A 20,133-nucleotide genomic window follows, 5' to 3' on the forward strand; every position below is an offset into this window, starting at 1 on the left:
AAGGGCACAGCTGAAGTGCTAACTTGAGGCAATACTCTGGAAGCATAGCGTACAATCCTTCAAGAGGCAGTACATGCATGAAATCAGAGGCCTCCAATCTGGGAATCAAGAGGTGGAAGCAGGTGGCTCCACTCACTGATCTCGGAGAGGCATTAGTGGGTGGTGACGCGAAGCGAGTCTTAATTCCCTGCCCAGGAACTGAACCTGGGTAGCCCGAATGAAAATCAGGAATCCTGATTTTTACTGGGGGCAATGCATTTCTCACGGAGGCAAAAACTGTAAAAACAGGTACACCGTTTGTTATTAGAGACATAGCACAGCAACAAGTGGGAGAGCACACAGAGAAACAGTTTGTTTAGTTAAGACAGAAGCAAGGCAGAGATGCACACCCAGAGAGAAAGGGTGTGAGGTCCTTCCTAATGAGGAGGAGCCCATTTAAGAGGCGGTTAAGTCATTTACATAGGGCAGTTCTTCCAGGTCTTTGTTTACCTCTGGCCAGTTATCTGGTTTCTTTTCCCACACGCGACCCTAGGACCTGCCCCAACACGCGTGCGCAACTTTTTTCCAAGATGGATTCCAGCCCAGAGGCCTTAGCATCACATATTATGGGGTGGTGCCCCCTCCTTTGTGACACCCCCAAGGAGCCTTTCTGCGCATGTGCAGTGTCTCCCGTGCCCCAAGGATGGGGAATATATGACTTCTTTTTTTCTTAATATAAATTTATTTATTTATTTTTCGCCGCTTTGGGTATTCGTTGCTGCGCGCGGGCTTTCTCTAGTTGCGGCGAGCGGGGACTACTCTTCACTGCGGTGCGCAGGCTTCTCATTGCGGCGCGCAGGCTTCTCATTGCGGCGGCTTCTCTTGTTGCGGAGCACGGGCTCTAGGCACGCGGGCTTCAGTAGTTGTGGCACGTGGGCTTCAGTAATTGTAGCTCGTGGGCTCCAGACGCGCAGGCTCAGTAGTTGTGGCTCACGGGCCTAACTGCTCCGCGGCATGTGGGATCCTCCCAGACCAGGGCTCGAACCCGTGTCCCTTGCATTGTCAGGCAGACTCTTAACCACTGCGCCACCAGGGAAGCCCCTATATGACCTCTTGATCTTTTCCTCAAACAGGGTTTAGCCCCTCTCTGTCCCTGCCATGACTGTTATCTTAAGGTGTCCACAAGAGACAAAGCCTGGCTATTTACTCTGTTTCTGTTATCACTCCCATTTCAGAGAGCAAACAGGAGGCTAATTGTAAATGCCTAACCTGGAGCCCTCATATCTCTTGTCTCAGGAAATGCAAACAGGAGGCTAGTTGTAAGTGTCCGGCCTGAAGCCCACTTTTTTCCTGCCTCATTACCACTATAGGGGAGGAAAACTTTTCCTTTCTTCCCTTCCCTTTTCCCTCCTTTCCCTTTGGTTCCCTTCCCTTTGGGAACCAAAAAGCTGTCTGTTCATACCTGATTCTATTCCAGTCAAAGCCTTGGTAATATAACCGATGTTTCCAGCTGTGTCTTGTTACAAGGAGAACAGATTCTTTTGAACATATGTAAATAATTATATTACTATAAAAATAAGAACACTCATTAAGAGTTTTTGGATTCTAAAGGAATCAGGTAGGGAGAAAAAGATAAGTGTTTTTCATCTTTGTTCACAAAGATGTATTTTACCAAACTGCTGATTACTTAAGAGAAAAAGGTATCCTTAAATCTGGAAAAACAAAACATAAAAGAACCAACATTTCAAACAAAAAAATCATAAAAATTATAATCATCCTCATCAGTTCATTCAGTCCCATGTAATTAATTCTTCTTGATCTTGATCCTTTTTTAGCAGTTTTACAAAGCCATTAGTTTCTCCATTAGAGTTCTATAAATTCTTATTCAGTTCACTCGTGTATGAAAGTTATTAGAAATCTGTATTCTAGAGTACTTGTCAGAGTCGTTTGCATGAATCCCTCTGAAGATGAAACACTTCTGCAAAAACATCAGAGTAAAACAATAACCTCTGTAAATGACAAAAGACTTTAAAGTGCCCATGGTTAAAGATCTGATGAGAGCTCATTAAAATGTTATTGACAAGGAAATTTGGTTATTTCTGTGACTTACATCTCAAGATAATAACTAGAATTACAAATGATGACATTATACTAGGACATATCAGATTTCTAGGAATTTCATACAATTTCTGGAACACTTATACACCTATACAAGTAAAACATAAAGAAATTTGATAATGCTTCCCATGTAATTTAACATATCAAATAAAGCTAATTAGTTTAACCCCTCCCTCTCTCTCTCTTTTTCAATAAGGAGAGAGAGCAAATTTTGTTTTTGAGATGTTCCAGGGGCTCCCAGAACTAAATCCCATTAGTTAGAGGTCAGAAAGACTTCACTTAGAATTTAATTTTTTTTTTTTTTGGAAGGGGTAGAAGTTTGCCAAAAATTTTTTGATAAAAAGGTTTTAAAACAATTAAATAGGCTCATTGGTCACTGTGAAACAATACTTAGTTATCCATTTAACCAAAGTGACAAAGACTTAGCAGACAAATATAGAAAGTTACATAGTTGTCAAAAAAACCCTTAGCTCTTTTAATAGAGAAGACTTGGTTTTATGTAATCAAAGACCTGATGAAGACAGTGTGAAGCATAGTAAATTTTTTCAGTAAGACATAAAATCTTTGCTTTCGGGCTTCCCTGGTGGTGCAGTGGTTGAGAATCTGCCTGCCAATGCAGGGAACACGGGTTCGAGCCCTGGCCTGGGAAGATCCCACATGCCGCAGAGCAGCTAGGCCCGTGAGCCACAACTACTGAGCCTGCGCTCCGCAACAAGAGAGGCCGCGATAGTGAGAGGCCCGCGCACCGCGATGAAGAGTGGCCCCCACTTGCCGCAACTAGAGAAAGCCCTCGCACAGAAACGAAGACCCAACACAGCCAAAAATAAATTAAAAAAAAAAAAAAAATCTTTGCTTTCCAAGCAGATTACTTAAAAGGTAAAGAAAACCTTTCATAATCTTATCGAGAACTGACCAATGGTCCAAGAAAATTTTGAGCTTTTAGTAGATGAAAGAAAATTAAATTTTAGTTTTACACAAGCATACTATTGATATTAAAGCTTATTTAAAAACTATTATAATAAATTCATTACATTTTTAGCCAGCTTAAGTACACAAAGTAAAATTCCCTTTTTCTCTCTCCCTTTCTCTTCCCAACTTTTTATATTTAGTTTGTCCTTTACTTTCCTCTTTCTCATTCAGAATTAACCACTTTTACTTTAGGGCAAATTTGATTTCTTTTCTCTTAACAAAAATGCATCTCCAGGGACTTGCTTGGTGGCACAGTGGTTAAGAATCTGCCTGACAATGCAGGGGACATGGGTTCGAGCCCTGGTCCAGGAAGATCCCACATGCCACAGAGCAACTAAGCCCATGCGCCGCAACTACTGAGCCTGTGCTCTAGAGCCCGTGAGCCACAACTACTGAGCCCGCGTGCCGCAACTACTGAAGCCTGCGCGCCTAGAGCCCGTGCTCTGCAACAAGAGAAGCCACTGCAATGAGAAGCCCTCACACCGCAACGAAGAGTAGCCCCCGCTCGCTGCAACTAGAGACAAGCCCGCGCGCAGCAACAAAGACCCAACTCAGCCATAAATAAATAAATAAATAAAACGCTCCCAATCTTTAAAAAAAACAAATGCATCTCCAAAACTCGTACATTTCTTACCCAAAAACACATCCTACTTTCTTTGCATACAGTTATTTCCCTTATTATTTCTAGTAGTTTTAATTACAGGTATTAATTAAAAGTCTTATTCCTTAAAACCTTAATTTCTAGTGAAAACTAAGAAGTAAGCAACTGTGAAGTATGTTATATAAACATTCTTTACATTGAAAAATTTATGAATACATTTCGTAATTTCTAGATGCATACTCTTCCTCATAGTATAATTTTTCAATGTAGCACGAGGCACATTTAACTAACAAAACAAGTATCTTTAGTTTCTCTGTTAATAGGCAGCCCAAAGTGGACAAGCCTATGTTCAATAATTAACATTCCTGTGTTTTATCTTATTTGGAAATGATCTAGGTATTCAATGAATTTCCAGCTTTGAAGTTAACTTAGCAAAACTCTAAGGGTATAAGTTACCAAAGAGATTTGGGAAACTATTTAAGCAGACATATCATAGGACATACTTACTGTTGAAAAGTTCACTTAAAAATTTTCATCCCACTTACATTTATTAAATTCAGTCTTTCCCACCAATCATATCTAGATTACTCATGAAAACTTCATGAGACATCAAAGCAGCCGGTCATCACCTTAAGTTATTTTTCTTGCTGACTAATTTGGCAACAGAGTATACATGAACTTACTTGACTTTCAGTAAACCTAGGCAGAATAAAAGTATTATACTAAATATAAGCTCTAAAGACATGCCTATTTAATAAACCAACAAACTTAAATTAGCTTTTACTTTACAAAATTATTCTAGATCACATGAACTTGAAAACATTGGGTTATTTTTTATATTTCTGAGATCATAATTTATATAGCCCTTGTTTGTCTTTAAGCCAATTAAATAGAACTCTTTACAAATTAATTTTGACAATACCACTCGAAGGTAGAAAAATATCATATATATAAAACATGTATCCATAGACATACATAAACACACAGACAGACACAGAGATCCTATAGCTTTTGTTCCAAAAATTTAGCTATGAATCAGGTACAACAATACAAAACTCATTAGCTTATAAATAACAATTGGAATATGTTAAGATTACCCTCTCAGATGACTAAAGCTTTTTACTCTTTGTGGAGAAGACTTTTAAGATTTGTATTTTCCCTTGACAAATCTTATGCAGGCTATAGACTAGAGTTTGGGCAAAGGAGCTTTTATAGCAGTCTGCATATTTCAAGGCCTTTTTTGCCCCCCTTCAGTCTCAGGTGTTTGTGGGCAGTGTTTTAGTTATCTCCTGGGATGTTTACATTTCAAAGACATGGTGAGATGTATATCTTCAGTGGTCAGAGAAAGAAGGTAAGTTTTTTCCTGGGAAGTTTGGAGTATATTTGTCTATCATCAAAAGTCTAGGAATAAAGAGGTAGACATAGAAAATGGACTTGAGGACATGGGGTGGGAGGGCGAAGCTGGGGCGAAGTGAGAGTAGCATCCACATATATACACTACCGAATGTAAAGTAGTTAGCTGGTGGGAAGCAGCAGCATAGCACAGGGAGATCCGCTCGGTGCTTTGTGCTTTGCGATGACCTAGAGGGGTGGGATAGGGAGGGTGGGAGGGAGGCTCAAGAGGGAGGGGATATGGGGACATGTGTATGAATATGGCTGATTCTCTTTGTTGTGCAACAGAAACTAACACAATATTGTGAAGCAATTATACTCCAATAAAGATCTGTTAAAAAAAAAGTCTAGGGTAATTACTATTCTAAAATGTCCATCTTTTTCTTATGTGCAGGACAACTGTACTTCCAATGTCCTGATTTTTTTACAATATCTGCAGATGTCTGAAGGCAAAAAAGGGGGTGAGTGGACTTTGACTTGTTCTCAGAGTTGGGCCTTTGTTTCTCTAAAGGTTCAAATTGCAAATCAAGGATTTTTGATTTTAACTTCTTTTTTCTCTTGCATTCCTGCAAGCTATCTTCAAAGAACTGGGTAGCTGCTTCTGTGATAATGATAGCAGTTTGACTAGCCCACCCAACCACAGTAGTTTGAATTTGCCTTTTTATATCAGGGAGAAAATTTCCTACTAAAGCAGAAATTAAAAGATTTCTATGCTCTGGAGCTTCACGGTTTAGTGCAGTATGCCTTTGAAAAGTCTGTACAAAGCATTCAACAAAGGCCTTTGGATATTCTTCTTTCTGAGTGCACAATTCAAACTTCGACCAACTCACCCGGAGGGAGAAATCTTCTATTATGGCTTCTATTAGACCTTGAACCTCGGCCTGCAGCTGATCCATTTCCCGATAATTTGTAGGAAGGAAGACCTTGGGAGAAATTCTGGTCATCTGTTTCCTCTGTGAAAGGGCTTTTGAATGGCCACTAATCTTTCTACTTCCTCTCTCTAAATTTGGTAGGATCTTCTGAAAGTGGAGGTAAAAGGGCTTTATAATTTAAAAGGTCTTTCACTGTCCAGGGTACATAAATTCTTGGTCAATATCCTGTAAAGGATATTGCATAGGAAGGCCTGATGTTTGCAGAGCCTGATTTAGAGCCTAGGAAAATAGGAGGAGTTGTAAAAGACAGTCAAGTGAGCCTTACTGACCTTCCCAGGTGCTTTTGCTAAATTCACTTTCTGGCTTTGAGCATTGACATGAGTAACCTGTGTACCCTGGGCGTAGAGACCAGGCTAGAGGGCTGTCTGTAACTGGGTGTTTAAGGGATGTTCTGCGAAAGGTGGGGGAGTTTTGAGAATTTGCTAAGGAGATGGTAATGGATTTTAAGGAGGGGAATTTATTTTGGATGACAACTTTAATTTTTGTTCTAAGTCTATTTTCTGTTCTTTCAGCTTGTCAAGGGATTCCCTCAAGCTAGCCTTTATAGTCTTTTTTTTCTGAAATCTTTTTCATTTGGTCTTTCCACAGATATCAATAAGATAATTGTTTAGGATGAGAGCTCGCTAAAAAATTTTTTTTCTTTCAGATGTGGCCAATTCACAGGATCCATCACCTGGCCATTGATGAATAGGATCTTACAGTAATCTCAACAGTGACTCAAACCAATAAGCCTTTTTATGGCTTAACCATGAACACAAGAGGTATCTCAAAGGACAGTGCAAAAGATGCAGCCCTCACAAGGTCCAGAAAGTTCATTCCCAGAGTTAGCCTAAGAAAGCAAAGGCCTTCGTTGTCACAGGCAGTAAGACACCTGTAGTGCAAACAGTGTCTTGGGTCTCCCATGAGAATGTGAGATGCCTCCAGTCACAAAACTGCTAATCTGTGACACTGGGCTGGTGCTACTGGAATGGGACATTTCCAGCAATAACAAGACAATGAAGGTTGAAATGACAAAGGTCCTTTATGGACTGGGACACCTTATGACAAATTCCCCTGAGAGCTGGCACAGTCAGACAAAGAGAATGCTGAGACTTTGTGTCTCAGAACCCCTGTCTATTTGACTGGCCATCAAATGCAAGCCAGTACTTGCATCTTCCAGCTGGCAGAGACCAGAGAGAATATTCTCACTGGTCACAAAGCCAAGCTCTCAGGACAAAGAACAAGATGAAAGGAAACTCTCCTCTGGTTTTTATATATATAGGAGAACCAGAGCAAAGTTTGCCCAAATAGATGCTGGTCTGGTGAGAACTGTGAACTCATCGCCTTGAACAACAGACTTATAGGACGTACACCTGTGTTCTGCCCTATGGTTTTCTTCCTTATGACAAATGACACAAAAGACAGAGACAAAAGAAAACAATGACCATATCTGGGAGGAAAGGGATCAATCGAAAACAAGCGTACTCGTACCAAATCTCTACCAGAGTTGCTACACCCACGTAACCAGTTCACACAAATATTTTCTCCTGCTAATCTAAGTTTAAGAAAAAGAAAAGGACTCTCACACGCTCACTTCCAACAGACCCTGCAGGCAGAGATGAGGGAGACTGACATGGTAAGAATTCTTACCTTCTGCCGGCGCTTGTCAGAGGTCGTGGGATCTCTCAGCTGCTGCAGCCCCAGAGCAAACAACGACCAGCCTGTGGAGAGTCCCACGCCGGGCGCCAAAGCTGTAGGGGAGGAAAACTTTTCCCTTCTTCCCTTCCAGGTTCTTTGGCTGGTCTGATAATTAAAGTGACACAAGATAGATTAACAGGAGAAAAACAAATTTAATTTCATACGTTTGGGAGTCCATAAAAATATGAGACTCCGAGAAGTGACCAAAACAGGCAGCTTTTGTACCTTTTTAGACAAGGAAACAATTTGTGATGAATTGACAGAACAAAGGGATCTGGACTTGGGGTAGCACATCACTGAAGAAGTATCAAGATTTGTTTACATAGCCCTCTGAGCCCTGAATTCCCTACTCTGTTGATAAGGATTCCTTCTACACTCCTGCTACAGGGAGGGTATCTTCACGTGGGAGATTTCCTGCTTTCAGGGGACAAAGGAGGATCAGAATGTCCTTCTTGCTCTGGCTGTTTCTTAAGTAACTTTAATTCAAAATGATCGATATGCCAAAGTGGTACATTTTGAGGTGACATATTCAGCTCTCATTCATCATCACTATCAATGACCCACTGGGGGAGTTCGCCTCCCTCTTCCCACAGCTCTGGTCTCCAAATGGGGCACGTTCTTGCCAAGGAACATAGCCAGGATCCATTGAATTACAATGTAACTAACAAGTTACAGCTGCTGTCCTGGCACTGTGGATTCCTTATGCCAAAGAACCAGCAGGTTAGAAGAGGAGTCACCACGTGGGCAGGGATCATTGACGCTGACCAGAAGAAGGAGATAGTGCTGCTTTAAACAAGGGGCCATGGCGGGAGGAATGTATATGGAACCCACATGACCCACTCAGGCCCCCCCGTTTCTGCTCACGAACCTGGGCAGCAACCACAGCCTGAGAAAGGTATGCTGCTGCATTTGATCTCAGGGCCACAGCTGGAACTCATCCCCTTCCTCTGCCATCATCCATTCTAAATTACCGCTCGCCCCAGCCCTCGCCTTGGCAGGAATCAGTGGCTTACCTGGTAGTAAGACTCAAACCTTCATTCCCAAGGGGTCTGATCTCTTGGTAGTCATGCCTTTCCGGGGTGACTGCTCTGATGAGCTGGTGTGATTATTTCCGTTTCCTTGGCAGGTTTGTATCACGGAGCCCATCATAACATGATGCTATTCATTAATATTACTCATTTCCTTCCTATCTGATTTTATACTTGTCAAGGAACATAGTTACTAGGTTTTATAAGTAGATTTTCCTACTAGAAAGAGAATTGCCAACTGGTCGACACAGGTATTCTAATCTATCTAGCATTTAAGTCCTTCCTTTAAAAAAATCATTTTTAAAATTATAAAAATAATATATGATTATCATGAAATAATTTAAAAAGTATAGAAGCAAAAATTGAAGTCCATTTCTTTTTTTTTTTAATCTATTTATTTATTTATTTTTGGTTGCATTGGGTCTTCGTTGCTGTGCGCAGGCTTTCTCTAGTTGCGGCGAGTGGGGGCTACTCTTGGTTGTAGTGCGCGGGCTTCTCATTGCGGTGGTTTCTCTTGTTGCGGAGAACGGGCTCTAGGCACATGTGCTTCAGTAGTTGTGGCACGTGGGCTCAGTAGTTGTGGCTCACAGGCTCTAGAGCGCAGGCTCAGTAGTTGTGGCTCATGGGCCCAGCTGCTCCGCGGCATGTGGGATCTTCCCGGACCAGGGCTCGAACCCGTGTCCCCTGCATTGGCAGGCGGATCCTTAACCACTGTGCCACCAGCGGAGCCCCTGAAGTCCAGGGGCTTATGCAGTTTCCTTTTAATCCTACTCCATAGGACAACACTATTTTTTGTTGTAAATTAATTGTTTTCTCCATTGGATATCTGACACTCAAGGTGTTATTTTAATGACCTTGTTTAAAAGGAATCTCTTGTGTATTTACCCAGAATGAACTAACAAAACTGAGTTTTTAAACACACAAAACTGAGGGTCAACTCTTTCATTCAGAGTCCTTTTTAATCTTCACAAGCCAATCTTTTAGTAAGTCTTTTAGGATGGCAAACATTATGCCTTGCAAAAAGGGTAAACTTCAGTTACCACTCAGAATGAGAGATCATTTGGGGAGAATATGTATAGTGCTGTGCTTACTGCATTTCAAAGTTTATTCAGTCTTATGAACTATGACTCATTTGTTTTGGTGTTAAATTACTTTTTGCTTATTTTCTAGAAGTCTTTTCATTTCCCCAAGGATAAAGTGGGGGGTAAGAAAAGTGATTTTCTTTTTCAGTGTGAACTCAGCATGCACCTACTTCAATAGTTTTAAAAAGAATGGGTGAAGACAAGTCTGAAATAATTTAGGTTATAGATTGGCTTTTTAAAAAAAAGAAGGTCAAGGGAATTCCCTGGTGGTCCAGTGGTTAGGACTCACACTCTCACTGCCGAGCGCCGGAGTTCGATCCCTGGTTGGGGAACTAAAAATCCCACAAACCTCGTGGTGTGGCCAAAAAGAAATAAAAAGAAAAGAAAAAAGAAGATTAATATTACTATCATTGGCCATTTTCAAACTCAAAGCAATTCCTGATGAGAAAAACTAGTTCCCTAAGATGAGTAAGGTTAGGCTGTTAGCGTACATGAAATTTAGCTCAAAAGATGTTCTTCAACGGAAAACATCTGGATCTTTATTAAAGTGTTTTCATTCAAGAATTTACAAATGACACGAGCTTAAGATCTCCGAGGGAAATTATTGTTTAAGGAACAGAAAAAGCAACTTACCAAAATAAGGTTGATAAAACTGTAAAGGCAAATATAATTTTGTACCTTTAAAAAAACCTCAATGATGGTTTCACTCAATGAGGGAGGGACTACATTATTCTCACAAACAGCCAAACTTACAAAGTGTAGTCATTGTATTACTTTTCAGTTATAAAGGGCAAATGAGTTTTTGAAAATAATTTCATACTAAAAAGGCTGATAAAAAATTTGTGAGAACAATTTTTTAGGTGGGACAAACTGTGATGAACTGTGATTTATAACTATGGTTGACCACGGGGATAAAAATTAGAGATCTTTCCATGTAGATTAAAAAGTAGACTTTCTTCCAAAAGAAATTTATTTATTCTCTTATCCTTTCATAAAATTAGAATTAATTTTCTTTTGATTACCAGGCAAAATATTACCACAGAAATAAAGATACCCTAAGACTTTCTTTGACCTTTCTCTCTCTTTTTTATTGAAGAAAACCTGGAATTATTTTATAGTACATTTACTAATTGCCAGTTTTCATGAGCTGGAATCCTGTAAAGGTAGTTACAAAAATATACAGTAGAAATGTCTTTGGGGGGACTTCACTGGTGGTCCAGTGGTAAAGAATCCGCCTTCCAATGCAGGGGACACAGGTTGATCCCTGGTGGGGGAACTAAGATCCCACATACGTGCGGCAACTAAGCCCACACACCACAACTACTGAGCTCGCACGCCTCAACAAGAGAGCCCGCAGTGTTGCAAACTACAGAGCCCATGCACCCTGGAGCCTGCGCGTCGCAACTAAAGAGAGAAAACCCGCACGACACAACTAGAGAGAAGCCCGCGTGTCACAACGAAAAATCCTGCATGCCTCAACGAAGATCCTGCGTGCTGCAACTAAGACCCGACGCAGCGAAAAGAATTGAAAGTAAATAAATAAAATAAATATTTAAAAATAAAGAATCCGCCTTCCAATGCAGTGGACGCAGGTTTGATCCCTGGTTGGGGAACTAAGATCCCACATGCTGCGGGGCAACTAAGCCTGCACGCTCTAGAGCTCGCGCGACACAACGAAAGATCCCGCATGCCTCAACTAAGACCCAAGGCAGCCAAATAAATAAATATTAAAAAAAAAAAAAAAGAAGAAAGAAATGTCTTTGGGGAGAGGTTGTGATTTAGTAAATACTGCATTTGTTCAAGATAGTCATGGAGATGCAAACCCAGTGTTCATATGGGCTCTGTTCTCTAAACTTAATTTTCTGATATTAGAAGTTAGACATGATTTAATAACTATTTGAGGCAAAATTACTGTAGCTTACATTTTTTATGTAATAAAGAACCACAGTAGTATTGGAATGTCATTTCACTCATGGACCCACTCGATTAGGTGAGTAGGTTTGATCATTTTCTATTTGAGACCCATGATTGTTGCTTGAGGAGCTTTACAGATTTATCTTGATCTTTTCTTTTAAAATTTAAGATTACCCATGGGTTAGGAAAAATACCAAGGTCAGCATGCAAATTCACACACTGCCTTAATATTGAGTTTATCTCTGGTTTAGGAGAAATAGTCCTCTGTCCTCATGAAGATACAGGAGCAACTTCATTTGTCCTAATGCTGTGATTCTTAGTACAAATGCTAAAATTAAAAATCAGTGAACCCCCTGCATGGGCTTATCTATTATGCCATTCTGGCATGTGATATCAGCTTGTCCTGGAAATTTCCAATTTGATTTTTTTGTCCTTATTTTCATACACCTGGAGAGGAACTTTTAATATAAGCATTTAGGAATGGCTTTTTCAATGTCTTTGTGTTTCAGTAAAGGTTTTGAAGGCCTACTTGCTTCCATGTAAACGTTATTTCATGGACCAGATGATATCAACGTGATGATAAAACTTTATTAATAAAGTATTAAAATAGACACTCAGGATGTTTGTGCTCTTCTCAACTTACTTATTTCCAGGTTTGATAGTTTTTATAGATCTGATCTGAACTTGATTTTAGAAGCCAGGCCAACTGGATTTAAATTCCTAAAGATACCATAAATTTTGGGCACAAATAACAAAATAAACACTACAAAAGGTCTACTTTTGGTTGATATGAGGGCCCAGCAGAACTAATCTGCTTTCTGAAAAATAATCGAGAATACAAACTAATCACACATATAAACCAGTTTATTAGATTGTCAGTGATACTTTGAGACAAATTCAAGTTATTTCATTGTACTTTATATAAACAGAGGAAGGGAGGAAAGTTTTAAACGTGAAGCTTTGTTCAGCATGTGTGCAGTTAGTGTCCGCAAAAGCACCATTGGATATGGAAGAATTAGCACCACAGAATTTTAGGACCTAACTGTTAACATGCATCACTGAAAAATTTGGGACATGAAAACTGAAGTAGTACATGGTATGGTCTATTATAAACAATACAAGGCAATTGATGACTTGTTTTCATACAGTACAATACAATCACCAATCAATGAGAACCTTTTAAGTACAATACAGGACAAAAAACACTTTGTACCCTGTTAACACTAAAGCAGTTACAGATTTAAAAACATGTTTCGTGTAAGAGGCGGTGGGTTGAAATGATCCCTCCTCCTCAGTTTTTAAATTCAGAGTTATATAGTTACATGATCTCTTAAGAAAGTATTTTCAAATCTATGTCCTTCTACCTCAATGCTGACAAATGGTTTTTTGAAAATGGAAAGGCTTGATGAATTAAAACAGAACAAAACAAAACAAAAAAAAACCTGATCGAGTCAAGAAGTACTCCAGTGTGGTGGAAGATATTCCACATAAGATCGGTTTGAAAATGATGCCAGTGGTGTTGACACTTGTCTTCCCTTCCGCGGAGGAATGTCAAGAACAGAAGCCTTGCATGCACGATGAACTTCGGTTCATTTCTTTCACCGAATGCCTTTATTCTGAAGTGTGACATAAGAGACTTATTCCTTATTCCTCAACTGTTTTTGTAGTGTCATAGGGCTGTTCCTTATGCTGGATTTGACAACAGTGAAAAGGGTGGATATTCCCTCTGGATTTAGGGTAATTTGTGAGCTAAAGAAAAAATATTAATTTATATTTAGCATATATGAAATTTTAAAGGGAGTTTCACTATTTTCACAGTACAAACCTATAATGAATACCTTTCTGTTTCATTGAAAACCTTTCTGTTAGAAAACATGTAACAAACCCTCAATTTTAAGTCACGTCTAGGCCAATTTTGGCGTATTTGAAGATACTGTATAAGAAATGTGCAGTAAGAATAGATACAGGTATATTCAGATCTCAGTGCATTGATGCCAAGGAAAATATATTTTTACTCCCCAAGAGAAGAATATACCTTGAAGCATCTATGCAGACACATGAATCAATCATATATCTGTCCAACTTCTAATTCTGGAATAGTGATAACAGGGTCATTTAGGAAAAAGTACTCAATTACAGTATGGCAGCAATTTTATGTTGTATATATTTAACAGCAAAAACATTTTTGAAAATAGAATCAGTACTATATGGTAAGTTTACAATTCACTATTTCTATACTTGTAACACATGCATTTATTGGTTTTCCCAGTTTTTAAAAATCCCACTAGGACCAACATCTTTCAGAACAACAATCTAACATTAAACAAAAACCTTCTAAGGAAAATAGCTAGCATCACAGAGATTTGAGAAAAGTCTGTTACTCAGCATCACAAAATACTCAATAGATCTACATTTAAGATTGTTCATGCCATGACATTAACACACCTTTGGGTTAATATATCTTACTTAAAAAAGAAAACAAAGAAACAAACCAAAGAACGGACATAGAATTTATCTTTAGTTTCTCCTTGGTAAGAGTAGACTTCTAATAAACTTGACTCCTTTCTGTACCATGTAGTGATGACTACATCTATGAAGCAGCATTTACATTTAGCAAAACATTTACGAGTAATGATAGGAAAATGGCCACTAGAGAGAAAGAATTAAAAATAAGTAAAATGATAGAAAAGTGGTTTTTTTTCTTAAGTAAACTGCCCCCAAACAAACAAACAAAAAAAGCACAAAGTTTGTTTTGCTTTGAAATATTCTTCTGTTGAAAAACATTTTTGGACACAAGTTAGCCTATCCTTATAAATGTCAGAGAGATGTAAGGTGTAATTTGAGAAAAAAATTTAACTTTTGAAAAAAAATCCTATTTTTTTTTCTGTTGAACCAAATCTATTGTTTAAATCAAGTACTAATTTTCTGAAGAGGAAACAGGTATACACAGCAGCGCATCCACATTACTGATTTAAATTTGATAATTCTCCAGGCATGGCTGACTTGAGCATAGAAGAAGCAACACTTATTTCTTAATGTTTTAGGGTTACATTAAAAAAAAAACCTCAACTAAAACAAAATTGAGTAATGACAGGCTGGCTTAATAGTTTTGATTGACCTTATCTTTGATCAACATTTCAAAACAAGGTAGTACCAATTAAAAATAAGATTTAAAAAATAAAAGCTGTCTAAAAATTGTTCAATGAAAAAGCCTTCAAATTTTACATTTTAACCTCAAATGATTGTAGACTAACTTAGACTAACAGTTTTGCCATTATCACAAACACTTTTGTTACGCTTGAGTTTTTTTCTGTATTGTTCATTGGTTGTATTACGTAATACAATTTTCTGTTAAGTTAAAATAGTTTGAATTATTACATTTAATTATAAGAACGTTTAGAAAAACACGTAAGTTGGATAAATTTATAAAAGGATAAAGAATATTTTATGGGATTTTAGACAAGTTCTATACAGACAAATAGCTTAGTTCAAGGTAATAAAGTGCCTTCATTTCCAAGTAATTAATTTTTCACTAAAATATTTTAAGGCTTTATAAGAAACTTAAAGTTATCAGAAGTTTGATATGGGGTTATGCTATTAATTAGCATTCTTTCATAGTCCTTATTTCATTTACTCTTTTGATCCATATTAGGTATTTTTAATAATTAGCAGCTTAAAACGATAAAATTTGAATTACAAATTCTGAATTCATTTTGTGAGGAAAAGGAAGATGTATAATTTCTAAATGCTGTGATTTGTACATAAGACACACATATTGCTTGTGAACAATCTAAGTTTATGTCATAATATACAACAGCCAATGCCCCCCAAAATTCAACAGAATATTTAATCCCATGGCAAACTGGGTCATCATTTCATTCATACATATATTCTGTTGTGTTTACATTTAAAATGATTGTGCAGCCTTGAATGAAAAAGGCCACAGAAAATCTAACATAAATTCTTCAAATACAGGCACAATTAATATTTTTATTGCAATACCTTATGCATAATCTATATTGATGCCAATATCTAATATTAAAGCATTTATATTTATTTTCATTTTGCTTCTAATACCCATGGATGTATAACAGTAAAATACTGGTAACCTAATCGAAGTATATAGAATAGCCATATCATACAGAATTCTATTTCTTCTTGTGATTTCTCTTTGGAGGATATGGGGGTATTTTAAGCACAGCTGTGTCCTTAGTTCTCTTGGCAGCTGCAGATTTTAAGATAAATTATGACTGTATGGACATCAACTACTCAATTGGTTACAACCAATGAAAACAAATTAAAATGTTTGAATATTCTTTTTCAGGAATTTAGTTCATTTTATCAGAAAATTACTAAAGTCAGGCACCAGATTAAATGGCCATGACATCTAAAATGCTTTTCTAATTATCACTGGATTAATTTAAAATGTTCCTTAAATTTAAAGTTTCTTGATATTAGAATGGAGGAGGAAAGGTAAAACTCATTGCAAAAATTAGTTTATGTTCCATATCATTGGAAAAACAGGAACTACCAGTAGGAAAAAAGTGCTGATCTTAAAATTGGGTTTGGTTTTGAATCTAAAGCCTAGTAAGAGTAATTCCTGGGAATTAAAAAAAATTAAAATGGCATAAACTTTTATAATTGCACATTCCTTTACCAAAGTGCCACAAGTTACCAAAAATTTTAAAAAATGTACATGAGTCTACTTTTCAAAGTCTAAGTATATATAAATTTACCTTTCTTTTTAATAGTATAGTACAAACTTAGCACAAATATAAGCAGGAAGATGAATTATAACTTTCTAAAAACAGTATAGTGTGTTTTAAAAAAATAACTATTAAGAACCTTTGTCATTATGAAGATTCAAATCCAAGTATAGCCAAAGCATTCCCATAAAATCTGAAAATATCATGAGAGATTATCTAGGCAAATTTTAGTAACACCCTGCCATGCAATGCACAGACATCATATGCTTTTTTTTAAACATAGTTATCCTGTTTTTATCTGATTACATATTATACTCAGTTTCTTCCATCGCTGAAGTGACAATATATGCAATAGCTGAGTTTTGAAGACAGTATTAAACATTAAGGTTTCTAGTCTTAAGTGTTCGTTCCTGTTAAGCACAGCAAAAATGTTTGATGCGTGGGTAATTAATTTTCATGCTTCTATCTCTTTATTCTAAATCGAAATGTGAAATGGAAATGTATAGACGTAATATAATAAGGACAAAAGGACATTAGAGACAAAAGCATCAACATATGGAACAAATAATAAGCAGCTGTGGTGGAAGCTCTCCATATTATTAAATTTGGTAAATCAGGGAAAGACACAAACAAACAAACAAACAAAAAAACAAACAGAAGATCCCTTTACCATGTAATAATTATATTAATATATATTTTAAAATAGATGGTACCCACGTTAGGTTAGAATTTTAATAGTTTTGTTGCTTGAATGTGATGAAGTTAAACTAGGGAGGTGTCGCATTCTAAACTGAGACCAAAAAAAATTTTATTATTCAGAGGAGAGAGAGAACGTAGGATCATGATTCTCAATGACAGCTCACCTGTCTTTTTTGTTATGCCACAGGCTAAACAGTGTGGTGTAGTGTCTCATTTAATTAGGGTGAAAAATGCTGGTAAAAACACACAGTAACTTATGTTAACATTAGGATTAGTTCATAGTCATGGAATATTAAATGACTAGCAAAAAAGTACCCCTTCTTTTTTCTACAGTTTGAGACTCTCCCTTGGGTGTAAAAATGACCACATAAAAGCATATGAAAGAAATGCCCAATTCTATAAATTCTTTACCTTCTGAGGATATAGAACGGGATATAAAAATTGGTATCCTAGTCCTCTGAGAGAAGTAACAAACTTTAAAAACAAGTAAAATCAGAAAGGATCAGGCATGATAAATCGCTGATGACAACTCCCCCAAACCCAACATATAATAGGTTAGTCACAGAAAGGACAGATATCCTTCCTATATAATTTAAAGAGCCTTCTTGTAGTTTTCGAATATGAGAATATAATCTCTTATTGGTAAGTAATAGTCTTGGATAGTGGTAGCATTTAACAATAACTAGAGAAATACTTCAAATAACACTGAAATGTATAATATTCTTAATAGAAACTACAGACGTGTAGAAACTCCACATTATATATGATATTCCAACTATATATTAGCTCATGTAATACCCAAAATAATATGATTCCACAATCTTTCTTGCTACAACACACAGATTTTTTTTCTTGATTTTGCAAAAGCTAGGCAGTTGTATTTACCTAATTGAGCTTTTCCCTGGTAGCACTGCTATAGTGATGACGTAAGTATTGAATATACTGATGAGGACCGTTCCTATCATATAATTAATCTTGCTTTCTATTATTCAGCTCTTTTATAGCACTTTTCATTTCCAAATGCCTCACAATCGGTTATAACAGTGACTTCTCATTGTATCCCTATGAGGAAGGCAAAGTTAATAAATTGCTTGAGCAGTGGTAGAACTACACAGATATATCTTCTCCAATCCAAAGGCAGTTGTCCTATTCTATTTATCTATACCATACACTCTCTGAGGCCGAAGACTGGATCTCGTCTGCTTTACATCTAGACCTAGCCGACTATCTAGCTCATGCTGTATGCAAAATAAATATTTGTTGACTTAATGAAAGAGAAATGAGATTGAGAAAACAGAACAAAGAACTTCAACTCCACCGCCCAATTGAAAAGCTGTGCTTGTCCACTCTTGCGTCTTCTCTATCACAGGAAGGTAGGTAGCATTATGCACGATGGCAAAGCCCATATTGTACATGCCCTCCAGAGTATCGATGACGCGGCTGTTACTACAACTACTCCTAACACTTTGAATGATTCACCTTGCCTTTTGTCAAATATTTAAATGAGAAGTTGTACTTTTATGTACAATAGACTATCATTAAGCTAATTCAGGCACAAAGAACCAAGGAAATAATCCTCCCAGCTGCAATCATTATCATGACTATGGAGAATATCAGAAGGGATGGAAAGACAGTTACACAGATAGGGTGAAAGGAACTGGGGACTAGTGTTCTTCAATGTTTTGGAAATAAGCGCAGGAAAGTTAAGATCCTTGAGAAGGTAGAGATTTTAGTGAACTAGGTGAATGGTGAGATTAAACTAGATATCAAAGTCTTTTCCAGCTCTAAAATTCTATGTTGTGCTAACTGGTTCCTCCTCTGATATGATGGGAATCTGTAAGGTAATCAAAATATATTTTATTTTTAAGAAAAAAGAATAACCTTGTAAAGTTTAATATTCTGGAACACTTGAACAACTGTGAGTATTAAAAGTTTTCTTTAAACCATCATTAGGCCTCCTTTTGCAGCAACACCATGTAAAGCCTTTTAAATCCTAAATAAATCTACTTAACTTATGTCAATATAGGGTGGATATTACAATATGTTATGTCGTCAGCACGATTAGCAGCTAAGAGCTTGCTCCTACTCCCACTACTTTACCTGAACTTGTCCTCTAAAGAATAGGTCTTGGGCTTCCCTGGTGGCGCAGTGGTTGAGAGTCTGCCTGCCAATGCTGGGGACACGGGTTCGAGCCCTGGTCCAGGAAGATCCCACATGCCGCGGAGCAACTGGGCCCGTGAGCCACAATTACTGAGCCTGCGCGTCTGGAGCCTGTGCTCCGCAACAAGAGAGGCCGCGATAGTGAGAGGCCCGCGCACAGCGATGAAGAGTGGTCCCCACTTGCCGAAACTAGAGAAAGCCCTTGCGCAGAAACGAAGACCCAACACAGCCATAAATAAATAAATAAACCCAAAAGTTAAAAAAAAAAAAGAATAGGTCTTACCAGTTAAGTACAACTCATGCCCTCATTCCCACTTTCAAAGAGAGAAAGGTGAAAGAAATGATTTCTTGTAAAAATTAGAGTTATGGTTTTAAATCACATCAGTAAAAAACACTAAATGGTAACGATATCAAGTTTGAATCTCTAAACTGCTGTACATGTTAATAAAAACAGCACTATTAATTAGAACATTTTGACTGAGAAGCAAAAACATTATTCATTCCAAAATTAGGAAGCAAAAATCTAATTTTTATTAGCCAGAAGCATAAATACACAGGTGGAGGAAAGATGATTTACTATCAGCTTTAATTTCTGCTAAGTTGGACTTTTCAAAACTCTTCAAGCTGCATGTACTCACTGGGAACTCAGGCTTATAATTCTTTATTTCACAACCTAAGACCTCTTTACCCTTTGAACATTAAACTCACGTCATTACACATACTCAGATGATAACCAGGGCCATATCCTCACGTTTCCACATGGCAACAAACATTATTGGCAGTTAATTAAAATTAATTACTACAACCAAAAGGATGATGAACTGCTTAGAGAATTCATGCATACTGCTTGAAAGTAGTTAATCGTCTTCATAGTTT

The 20,133-nt window shown here is 37.5% G+C and overlaps 1 protein-coding gene across 1 annotated transcript in view; it reads right to left on the bottom strand.

Moving 5' to 3' along the window:
- Nucleotides 1-12,556: 12,556 nt before the first annotated feature.
- Nucleotides 12,557-20,133, bottom strand: part of PURG (purine rich element binding protein G) — a 34,574-nt gene continuing 26,997 nt past the window's right edge. The window contains exon 3 of the mRNA XM_059909296.1: nucleotides 12,557-13,441. Coding sequence (XP_059765279.1) covers nucleotides 13,337-13,441 — 105 coding nt within the window. The 3' untranslated portion in view covers nucleotides 12,557-13,336. The remainder of the gene's footprint in view (nucleotides 13,442-20,133) is intronic.

The sequence above is a fragment of the Balaenoptera ricei genome, chromosome 21, assembly GCF_028023285.1.
Source record: "Balaenoptera ricei isolate mBalRic1 chromosome 21, mBalRic1.hap2, whole genome shotgun sequence".
In the NCBI taxonomy this organism is placed as follows: Eukaryota; Metazoa; Chordata; class Mammalia; order Artiodactyla; family Balaenopteridae; genus Balaenoptera; species Balaenoptera ricei.